Source organism: Strigops habroptila, chromosome 3, assembly GCF_004027225.2.
Source record: "Strigops habroptila isolate Jane chromosome 3, bStrHab1.2.pri, whole genome shotgun sequence".
In the NCBI taxonomy this organism is placed as follows: domain Eukaryota; kingdom Metazoa; phylum Chordata; class Aves; order Psittaciformes; family Psittacidae; genus Strigops; species Strigops habroptila.
The window spans coordinates 25800765-25811944 of NC_044279.2; the positions used below are offsets into that span (position 1 = coordinate 25800765).

Consider the following 11180-nt stretch of genomic DNA (forward strand, 5'->3'; position numbering starts at 1 on the left):
AGCCCCAACTCTCTCAGCCTGTCTTCATACAGGAGGTGCTCCAGCCCCCTTATCATCGTCATGGCCCCCCTTCTGACTTGCTCCAACAGCTCCATGTCCTTTTTATGTTGAGGACACCAGAACTGTACACAATACTCCAAGTGAGGTCTCACAAGAGCAGAGTAGAGAGGCAGGATCACCTCCTTTGACCTGCTGGTCACGCTTCTTTTGATGCAGCCCAGGATACGGTTGGCTTTCTGGGCTGCAAGCGCACACTGCCGGCTCATGTTAAGCTTCTCGTCAACCAACACCCCTAAATCCTTCTCTGCAGGGCTGCTGTGAATCACTTCTACACCCAACCTGTAGCAGTGCCTGGGATTGCCCCGACCCAGGTGTAGGACCTTGCACTTGGCTTGGTTAAACTTCATAAGGTTGGCCTCGGCCCACCTCACAAGCGTGTCAAGGTCCCTCTGGATGGCATCCCTTCCCTCCAGCATATCAACTGAACCACACAGCTTGGTGTCGTCGGCAAACTTGCTGAGGGCGCACTCAATCCCAGTGTGCATGTCACCAACGAAGATGTTGAACAGGATCGGTCCCAACACCGACCCCTGAGGGACACCACTTGTTACCGGTCTCCAGCTGGACATTGAGCCATTGACTGCAACTCTGTGTGTGGTCATCCAGCCACAAACCAACCTTGGTTTCACAGCTTTGCATCTGACATCATTGCTTCAAGGATAGAGAAAACAATTTCAACTACGATCAGAAGCTCATCATATTTTAAGTCCTCAATGAAACACAGGACCAAGGAGTTGAATTGCAGAGGATGTGTTCGAGGCAGATGGTCTCCATATGCATTAACATTCTGTAACTCAGCTTCAAACATAATTCCTCAGCTATAAAGCAACATATTTCCTCAGTCATTCCAGTGCTTCTACAAGTATTCAACCTATGTAAGAACTGAGAGCCAGATTTCATGGAGAACAAGTATCTTCAGTTCAATGTATTTGGTTTCCAGTGAACTTGCAATGTAAAGTACAAAATCCCACTTAATACGCACAATAGCTTTTTTTTTTCTTTTTTTTTTTTTTAACAGCACATTTATACCTGGGGCAGGTGGGGGGGGAGTGGGGAGTAGTGTAATATTGGACCTGTTGGCGCACTAGAAGAGAAGGAAAACAGCTTTCTGCAATAGCACCAACTCCCTGTACTGCCACACCAGTATTTCTGCTGGGTAGTGAATAGCATGTGGCCTAAAACACACCAGACTGCACAGAGCTTGTCCCACTGAACCTGGCTGTTGATGGTGTATAAGAAGAGGTCTATTATGATTACATGTGATCCTTATATTAACTGTTAACGCAAATTTCATTCAAAAGAAGTAATTTCTCTAACTACACTTGTGTCTTCTAAACTACGCTCTAGCCAAGACAATGGCTACACATTAGCAAACACGCAATTCTCCTTGTATGGATCTTGCCCAATTTTGAGCAACATGACAGCTGCTGAGAGGAGAATATAGAGAATGAGTGGGTCTGGAATTTAATGGGCTTCAAATAAATGTGTGTATTTGAGTTTGTATTTCTGTTCCTGATCAGAAGTTTGCCTTTCCCCAATTTAATTTGTCTGTAAGCATTAAGGTACCAAGAATTCCTGCATCTCCAGTAGTTTTGGGGACCAGAGAACAGTATTTGATAAACAACAAAAACCCCTATTACATGCATAAGTCACTAATTTGACTGTGAAAGCTTTTAACATTCTTGCTTTCTACACTACACACCAAAAAAAAAAAGCAAAACAAAAAACATAAATCACAAAAAAAGTAATCTACTTATAAGCAGAACTACATTTAGAGATATTTAAATTGACTGTTAGACAATCTACATCCAAATAATCCTGAGAACACAAAAAGCCTTGGTTTACATTTAGGAATAAGATCTTATTTTAAGAATGAGGTATATATACACAATATCAGGCCGATCACTGATACTCCTTGCATTTCCCAGTATGTATTTCACACTGAAATTATGCAGCATAAAACCCCAAAGGAAATTCAATGAGAGCATCTTTAGTAAAACATAGAAACTTTAATTTACATGCAAAACTACAACATATTCATAATATAAAACTGATGACCAAACAAATTACACACAATTTGTAAAAATCATCCACGTTGTTAAATAGGTCTGTACAACCAAAGATTTACAAAGTCCCTGTGCATTTTCATCTTTTCAATGCACAACTGAATTTAAAGGTTCTGCTCGAATATTCCCCAAGTCAAGAGCTGAATCTGTTTCTTCGTCAATTTCACCAATAACAGCACTGCAATAAAAACAAAACCAAACCAAAAAGGTTATAGTTGGTTGAAATCCCCTGGTGAAGACTTTTTTAAAATTGCAAAGCTCTGTCATTTGAACTTCAAATTTTTATGGCTCTAAGTACATTCTAAAGGAGGTTTTAGGGGTTTTTTTATTGTTATTATTTAAATTATTATTATTATTAAGATCTAGGTTATAAGAGCCAAGTACTGCTGGTCTGTTCTAGGCAGCAGGTTAGCCTCTGAAACAAGAGCTGGAAACCTTTTAGAGAGAGAAGAGATCTTCAAGAGCAATGTCTAACTAACAATTTGTAAGTGCTATGACATCAGATAAACATGGCAATTTACATCAACACCCCCTGGTAAAGTGTTATCAATTTATCCAATGGAGAATATATAGTATTTCACCTATGCTGTGTTAAGACTTACTTGGACTAAAACACTAGTGGACTCAGTAAAGTTGCTTTAAAGAGAAAAGGCAGCTAAGGTAACAGATATCATACTAGCTCAGGATGGGAACTAACCTAAAGGGAACATAAGAACGAAGAGTCTAACCCTTCTGGCGTGCCCTTCCATTTACTGCTTCAAAGACTTACAAGCTAGTGGCTGCATCCACAAAATGATTTAACAGCCACCAGAAACTATGCTATATTAATCCCTCCAATAGCTTTCTGAATAAAGTTATATTTTTGGTCTCTGCTACATCTTGCAACAGTGAGTTTCCCAATGAAGTTTAACGTGTGCCACGAACACCTTTATACATAATTTGTTGTTGATTATCTTTGATTTTCAATAATGATAAAACCTACAGGAATTTAAACGAAGTAATTCTCTTCCCATCTTCCTTCTACTACTCCCAATTTCACAGCAACCAGTAACCACTACAGCTGTGCTTTTTTCAAACTGAAAAGCCATTGTCTATTCAGCCTTCCCTTGACAGAAAACATCTTATACCTTTACTTATTCTCACTTGCAGTCTTCCTGCATTTTCATACTGCACCCCTCTAAGGATAGTGACACATTAGCTGTTAATGCAATGACACAACATCATCTACTGTTTTAGTCTTCTTCCTAGTAATCCCTAATATTCTTTCTTTTTCAGCATTTACAAAAATACAGCCACAGACCAGAGTGAGACTGAACTTAAGATTAAAGACATCCCAGTACAGGTGTCTAGGTTCCCATGACAGTCACTGGAAACTAAAGAGGAATTTAACTTGCCTTGAAACAGAAATCTGGCCAGCCAAGTAGCTTCCTTAGTTCCATCACTGCCTACAGCTTTACCGTGTTGTGAGCTCAGACAACAAAATGCTAACTGCTTATGCCAACTGAATATTCCAAGTACTGACCAGCATGAAACCTCATTTAAAATTTGAGTCCCTTTGGAATTCTTGCATGAGAACTTGATCTTGAATACTTGTTACTATTTATTAGCTTTTTCCAAAGTGACAATTAAATTTAAAACATTTCCTTAGATTAAAAACCACCTAAGACAAAGCAAAAGTTTCTCTTTAGTTCACATGCTAGAAATACAGCTTTTTCAAAGATCTTACTCCCCTAGATGTAAATGGTATCTGCCACCACTCCTGCTGTCTCTTTCATAGGCTTTCTGCTTCTCATGCAACAAAACACACACACGTGTATTTGAGAGGTTTGGGGGTTTTAATCAGCTTTTTGTCACAATTTTTAATACTAGAAAGTTGTGTAAAACTGTAATAGTATCTTGTCTGGCTTTCCTAATTTATCACACACTTCTAAAATAGAAGCTCCTTTTTTCCTTCTGAAAACCTTTACATACTGAGTTTTTCTGACTGACACTGCCTATTCACTGCAAGCTTCTAGTGAGGCACACAAGAATGCCTGGAAGTACTTTATCCCATAACTGTTTCTTTTCTTTTTCAATAGCTTCTCTACCCACCCCCCCCCCGGCCCCGAGTACCCTATTTTGAAGTTAGTGTTACTTAGTTGTTGTTTGTTTTTTGCTTCTTCCCACAAGGATGCCAAATTTCATTATGTTAGGAATCACATGGATACAGAATTATTCCTTCTGATGAATATGATTCTGAGTTTAAGGTTATGAAAAAAAAATCATTTCTATAAAAAATGTTTTGAGTAATGTGGCAGCCTGGTATGGTGAAAAAGTAAAGTAGTAAACAATTATCTGGCTTCTTATACACATTCAATGCTCTCAAATATCAAGATCTTCTTGAAGAAATGCTGTTAGATAGTTGTGTCTACCCGTGCCATTCAATAGTAAGTGAACATTTTTGTGAGGAAGTAATTTTTTTTTAATCTAATTAGAATATTTTCTGAGAATTCTGCAACATTCTTCAAAACGTTTGTTTTGAACTATATGGTAGCCTCTGAGACTGAAATACTGCTGTTGTTGTTGTTGTCTAAAGCATCAATCTCCACTAGATATGTTGTTTATGAGTTTCTTGTTGCACCTTAGAATCATAGAATAGTTAGGGTTGGAAAGGACCTTAAGATCATCTAGTTCCAACCCTCCTGCCATGGGCAGGGAGACCTCACACTACACCATGTTGCCCAAGGCTCTGTCCAACCTGGCCTTGAACACCACCAGGGATGGAGCATTCACAACGTCCTTGGGCAACCCATTCCAGTGCCTCACCACCCTCACTGTAAAGAACTTCTCCCTTATATCTAATCTAAACTTCCCCAGTTGAAGTTTGAACCTTACTGCTTCGAATGGAGCAGGTCTGTGGAAAGGGACCTGGGGCTCCTGGTGGACAAGCAGCTCAATAAGCATGAACAGTGGGCAGCTGCAGCAGAGAAAGCCAACAGGCTATATTAACAAGGGCACCACCAGCAGAGATAAAGGAGTTGTTATCCCACTCTAATCAGTGCTTGTCAGGTCACACCTGGAATACTGTGTTCAGACTTGGTTCCGGCTATATAAAAAAAACACGTGGACAGGCTGGAGAAGGTCCAGAAAAGGGCCACAAAGATGGTCAAAGGACTGGGAAGCTGTATGAGGAAAGGCTGAGAGAACAGGGTTCATTCAGCCTTGAGGAAAGAAGGCTCAGGGGAAACCTTATCACCATGTTCCAGTATTTAAAGGAACGATGGGGTAATGGGTACAAGTTAATCCTGGGGACATTCTGGTTGGACACAAGAGGAAAATTTTTCACAATGAGAACAATCAGCCATTGGAATAATGTCCCCAGGGAACTGGTGGATTCCCCAGCATCGGGAACTTTCAAGATTCAGCTGGACACGGGGATGAGCCATCTTGTCTAGGCCCTGCTCTTGTCAAGAAAGGTTGGACCAGATGATCCTTGAGGTTCGTTCCAAGCTGGTATTCTATGATTTGTACTATTTGAAAAGTTACTAGCAAGTAGCATGCTTAGCCCTAGCTTTGTACAATATGTCAATTTACTTTTTTTTGCTTAAAAGCTTAAGTCAAAAGAGATGAAAGTTTCCAAAATGATCCTCCTTCTCAATGATGTTAGATAAACACACCTAGATATAAATCTAGGTCTTGACATTTCTCTGTACAGAAATGTCCATTAAAAGATTAAAATTCTTATCCAGGCTCACAGGTTGGTCACTATGACATTCTGTTTTTCTGGCTGTGATAAAAAATAAGCTCATTTTTTGCCATCAGTTTCAGAATGCTGCTGCAAAAGTAATCTTCCTAGCAGGCCCACTTACCAGGCCTTCTTTCCACTTCTCCTGTATCCCTCCTACCTGTTTGGCACATGAGCTACTTTTCTCTGCATTTAATGAGCATTTTGTCAGGGCATTTTACATCAAATATCAACTCATACATTTGACCTGTCACTACATCAGCTTCAACAGTTGTTAACTCTGTCACGCTAGAACCTTCATGCATTTCCCAGATTATGAAAAGTGTTCTCCAGGAACACACCTCATCTAAAGAAATCCTGTTAAAAGTCAGCTTTGTAAACCAGATGATTGCTGATTTTTTGCACACAAGTTCTTGTCTTTTGTTCGTTCTTCTATCTCCTTCTCAGTCAATGGATCCTGCTTCTCACAGGCTGGAATAAAGAACATCTACACAATGCCTAGACTCAAGAAAGGAGAATGCTGAGCTTTATACTGACCTTTCCTAGAAGGCTGGCAGTACATGAGCTGGTCAATCTATAGCTCAGTAAATCTATACTAACAGTATCTTAACATTACAACAGAATGTTAACAGAAGCATAGATATTTGCTATTTAGCACAGAAACACAGAATCATTTCGGCTGGAAAAGACCTTTAAGATAACCGAGCCCAAACATTAACCTAGGACTGCCAAACTCGCCACTATGCCATGTCCCCAAGTGCTGCATCTACATGTCTTCTAAATTCCCCCAGGCATGGTGACTCACCACTTCCCTGGTTGCTTCAACATTGACAGTACTATTGGTGTTACTCACCAAAATAAAGATGCAACATCTGGGGCTATCAAGACGTATAGATATATACATACACACGCTAAATTTTTATTAAACTGGTTTAAACAAGAATACGCTATACTTACACGTTATCACCTCTTACAATGTATAATCCCAGCACTACTTGCTCAACTCCTTGTGAAGAACTGAACACTCGTTCATGGCTTTCATCCAAAATCAAGTTAATGGTCTGATCAAAACCTTTGAGGGTTCCCTGAAAAAAAGAACAGCCCACACACAAAAAAGACATTCCAATTACCTTCTAGATTTATCATCTTTGCTCTCAAGGATATCTTAAACAAGGCTGCAATACAAAGGTATTAGAGAACAGATGCTGTATTTAGGTTTTATTGTTAGGCTTAAACATAAACAGCTGTAGAATGAAACTTTAAAAGCAACAGTCAATTTAAGAAAAGTATCTGTATTTACCAAGTGTTTGTCCTGAAAGCTACACTAATACTTAGCATCAAAAGAAATAAAGCTTCCCCTTTACTAATGACAGTCCTCTAGACAACTAATTTTACTGTTTCTGTAGTAAAACTTGAGCCTTCCTTGTATGGAAGTTTCCAGAAATCAAATCAGCAAATCGAAGAACAAAAAAATTGGATTCTTGTGGTCAGCAATATTGAAACAATTCTTAACATGCGATTTTAAGTGGTATCTCCTTGAAAGTGATTAGCTTGGTTCCACAAAATTACAAACACACACCCCACCCCCAAAAAAAAACAAACCCAAAGAAACAAAAAACCCACACAAAAAGAAGAATTTCTGCACCATTTCAATGTGCACTTGGAAAAACTATAACATAATTGATTTGTGCAATTTACTATCAGCAATTGACTAAGAAATTTAAACTCAAAGCTCATGTAAACCACTGTCATTCAAATAGTGGTAATATCCATTTATATTATGTAGCCACGTAATAGTGAGGCGTATACACCAATTCCATTCCAATCTTTTTGGTAGAAAGTATCTTGTATCACAACACAAAGTTTACCAGACTGACTCCAACCAGACAGCCGATTTGGTGAAGCTAGCATTTCTCTGCTAGAAATACTGTTTTCTCTTTCCAAACTCTGTACAAAGCTAAGTACAGGCACAAACATATAATCCTCATTCAATGATCATACTACTAAGTTAAACACAAAAGAATAAAAGATGGGGGGAGGGAAATAAAAGGGAAAAAAACCAAAACAAAACCTCAAACAAAAAATCAACAACAAAACCCAAACACAGAAGCAAGAAAAAAAAATTATACAGTCTAATATATAACAGTTTGGCAATCCTTAGTTTTTCAGGCTTAAACAGAATCCCACAATTCTTCAGCAATTATCAGCTGATGTTTTTCTGTAACCACATGGAAGAAATGGTTTTAGCATGAAAGGTGAAGAACTTAGTGAACATAGAAGACATTTTAGATGGAAGCCAAATCACTGAATAAAAAAAGAAAAGCTTTTCTTGTGCATTCCTATAGGAAAGGCCATTCGACAAAAGTCAAAGCATTTGCATGCACAGATTTATCAATGGACAATGCCGACAGGCAAGAACCAGTAAGTGTTTAAGTCATACAGTATAAAATAATGGCCATAAAGCCTTAAATTAAAAGTGTGTAAAGGTGTGAACACGCAAGTGATAATATCCTAGCATGGTGTCTTTGTTGCCATGAAAGTCTTTATGGGGGAAACAAAATGTTAAAAAATACAAGTCTCACCACAATCATTCTTCCATCAGAAGTAATTACTGCAACAGTACCTGGTAATTCATTAAGGAATTGTTTTGAGACATCTGAGGTAGAACCATTAACATTTTCTGAAGCATTCATACGTAACATCAAGTTTTAAGATCCATTAAGAACCAGAAATGCCTATCAGCACTTCTTAAAAAAAAAAAAAAAAAGAAAAAAGCAACATGGTTGATAGAAACATTTGACAACATACTATTTTTTAAAGTTTCACATTACCCAACCATGGAGTCATACACAAACACGAACATGATTAAAAGCAGGCTGAAGATTTTTAGTTCACCTCTCTTCCCGTTGCTAGCTGCACTACCTCAAAATTGAAACAACATGAAGTTTTATAAACGTTTCAATCCAAGTCTTTAACAACAGCTTAGCAGTGGGGATCAAGAGTCTGGCATTCTACATCACCTCACTCTTAAGGGCTGACTATCTCACTGTGATGATCAGATATCCATCATCCTGAATGATTTTGGGTTAGCATCTTAACATTTCTGAATAAAATTGAAACTGTCCACAGGTTATTAGGAGTACAAAAAGGGTTCAAAGAACACTTGAACTTTCAGGTTTCCAACCCAAACCATTCGATGATCCTATGAACACTAACTCACAACTTTTGAGCAAGTGATGTAAAGCTAGTAAGCAAACACGTTAAGAGCCCTTTACGAAGCCAGGCCCATTATGAACTTCGTTCCTCATCACAGATCAAGCAAGGTTCAGGTCTGCAGCACTGGGGCTACAAGGGACCCTATTTTACCTGCCAAGCCAGTCTAAGGCAAAAAAGAAACTGACACAGCCCGCCGGGAAAGGCCCAAGGAAACGAACCGCCTGCGGGAGCACGAGGCCGCGGGCCCTTCAGCTGCCTGCCGGGGCCCAGGGACCCCCTCTCGCAGCTCACACTTCGCCGGCCCCGCAGGTACCCGATGCCCGCAGCACCAAACGCCCGTGCTGTGCTGCAGCCACCAGGCCCCCCGCGCCGCCCTCCCTCAGCAGCACCGAGCCGCTGGGCCCCCCGCGCCCGGTCTCCCCTCACGCCGGCGAAGGGGAGGGGAGGCCCGCTCCCGCTGCGCCAGGGCCGCGCTGCGGCAGGATACGGTTGATGTAGTTCTCCAGGGCAGAAGTCATGGCGGCGGCTCCCGCGCTTCGCCTCGCGCCGGCGGCCACCTCCCGCGAGACTGCAGCGCCGGCGCCGAGACTCCCGCCGCCGCCACCTCCGGCGCGCGCCAGTGACGCCCACCGCGCACGCGTACAGCGCCACGGCGGGGCCGTTTTCAAACCGCGCGCGGCTCCTGCGCATGCGCGGGGCGGGGAGCGAGGGAGCGGGGAGCGAGCGGGCGGGACCCAGCAGCGGTGGCGGAGGGCGGTACGGGCATGGCAGCTGGTGGCGTCCTGCTCCCTCCGGGGAGCGCGGCACCGTTTGTAGGGATGCCTCTTCGGTGGGAGGCGCAGGGACACTGTGACCTGTCATCTGCTCTCAGCCCGCGCGGCCGGCTGCTGTTGTTGTGGAGGGGTGCGGCGGGGGGCTGGAAGCGCAGTTACCCTGCTCAGCCTAAGGGTTGATGGGCAGCGTGGTGCTGCCGGGGTGTAGCGTTTCCCATGCTAACGCGGGAGCCGCATATCCCTGCTTTGGCTTCCTGCGGGCTGCCGGTGTGACGTGAGTGGGGAGGAGGCCTGGCGGCTGTTCCTCCGCCCTGGCTCAGAGCCAGGGGTGCGGGGTGGGCGCCCGGGGACAGCCGCGCGGTGCTGCTCATTGCGGTCCCGAGCAGAGGGCCTCTCTGGGAAGTGGTGCGTGGCTGCATGGGGGGAAGATGAGGCTCGTCGAAGGTGGATTTGTGGTGCTTGGGTCCCGTGGTATAATGGGCATGGCACCAAGCCACCTGGTTGGGTCCGGGCTCCAGTCTGCTAGCGGAGATCTGTGTCGCTGCTTTGAAGAGAAATGAAGCAGTCAAGCTCTGCAATCCAAGCAAAACTATGCATATCTATGGAAATATGTGCAGTGCCGAGTAGGTGGTGATTCTTATGTAGAATTTTGTATGTTATGCTTATAGGAGTGTCCTTTCACCATAATCTGTAAATGTGGGAATGACAGATCAGAGTGTCTTGAAGGACTTGTGCTTTTTCATTTTTTTTATAACTTTACTTGTCACCAGCATTCTTCCCTTTCCCTTTTGGTGGCCCATTATTCCGGTGTGTCCTTGATTATTGCTGCCTTCAGTACTTCATGGTTAGTCCACATGATGCATATAGTGTTTCCTCAGTCTCCTTAAAGAGTCCTGTGAGCTAAAGGAGTGCATGAAATCTGCTGGATTCAATGGTGGCCCCAGCAGACAGTTTTCAAGAATGTAGGAGCCAAGCTGGTACATGGCACAAGAAAAAATATCCAGGGGAAATTAAGTTGAGACATTCAGTAATGGAACCAAGTTACGCTACAAAGCCAATTCTTGTTCTTTAGCCACCTTTGCTTCTGGGAGATAATGTAGTTGTTAGTATGCAACAACCTTTCAGAAACATAACTGCAGTATGTTGTACGTACATACGTCTTGTGCATTGCAATTCATGACTGCATTGCAGTCATGAATAGTATCCCTCTAATGGTATTTAGTAATATAGCAGTCTGTTGGTGATACCTAAAGGCTTACACAGTATGACTTCTCACAATAGTCAATCTACCAAGCTGCTCAAAGCATGAGGTCAGTGCTGTTGTTTCAGCACCTCTGCTCA

The 11180-nt window shown here is 42.2% G+C and overlaps 1 protein-coding gene across 1 annotated transcript; it reads right to left on the minus strand.

Moving 5' to 3' along the window:
* Positions 1-2049: 2049 nt before the first annotated feature.
* LSM8 (LSM8 homolog, U6 small nuclear RNA associated) lies at positions 2050-9689 on the minus strand. Its single transcript, XM_030481159.1, has 4 exons — positions 9554-9689; positions 8433-8473; positions 6808-6935; positions 2050-2304 (listed from the first exon to the last, which is right to left on the minus strand). Exons 1-4 carry the CDS (start codon positions 9582-9584, stop codon positions 2214-2216), a joined length of 291 nt encoding a protein of 96 aa, XP_030337019.1. The 5' UTR covers positions 9585-9689; the 3' UTR covers positions 2050-2213.
* Between the last annotated feature and the right edge of the window lie 1491 nt (positions 9690-11180).

Coding starts and splice junctions, on each gene's coding strand:
- LSM8 (XM_030481159.1), bottom strand. CDS start 9,584: ATGACTTCTGCCCTGGAGAACTACATCAACC. Junction 8,474..9,553: donor CCTGGAGAACTACATCAACC/GTATCCTGCCGC, acceptor ATGAATTACCAG/GTACTGTTGCAGTAATTACT. Junction 6,936..8,432: donor CTGATGGAAGAATGATTGTG/GTGAGACTTGTA, acceptor TCTTTTTTTCAG/GGAACCCTCAAAGGTTTTGA.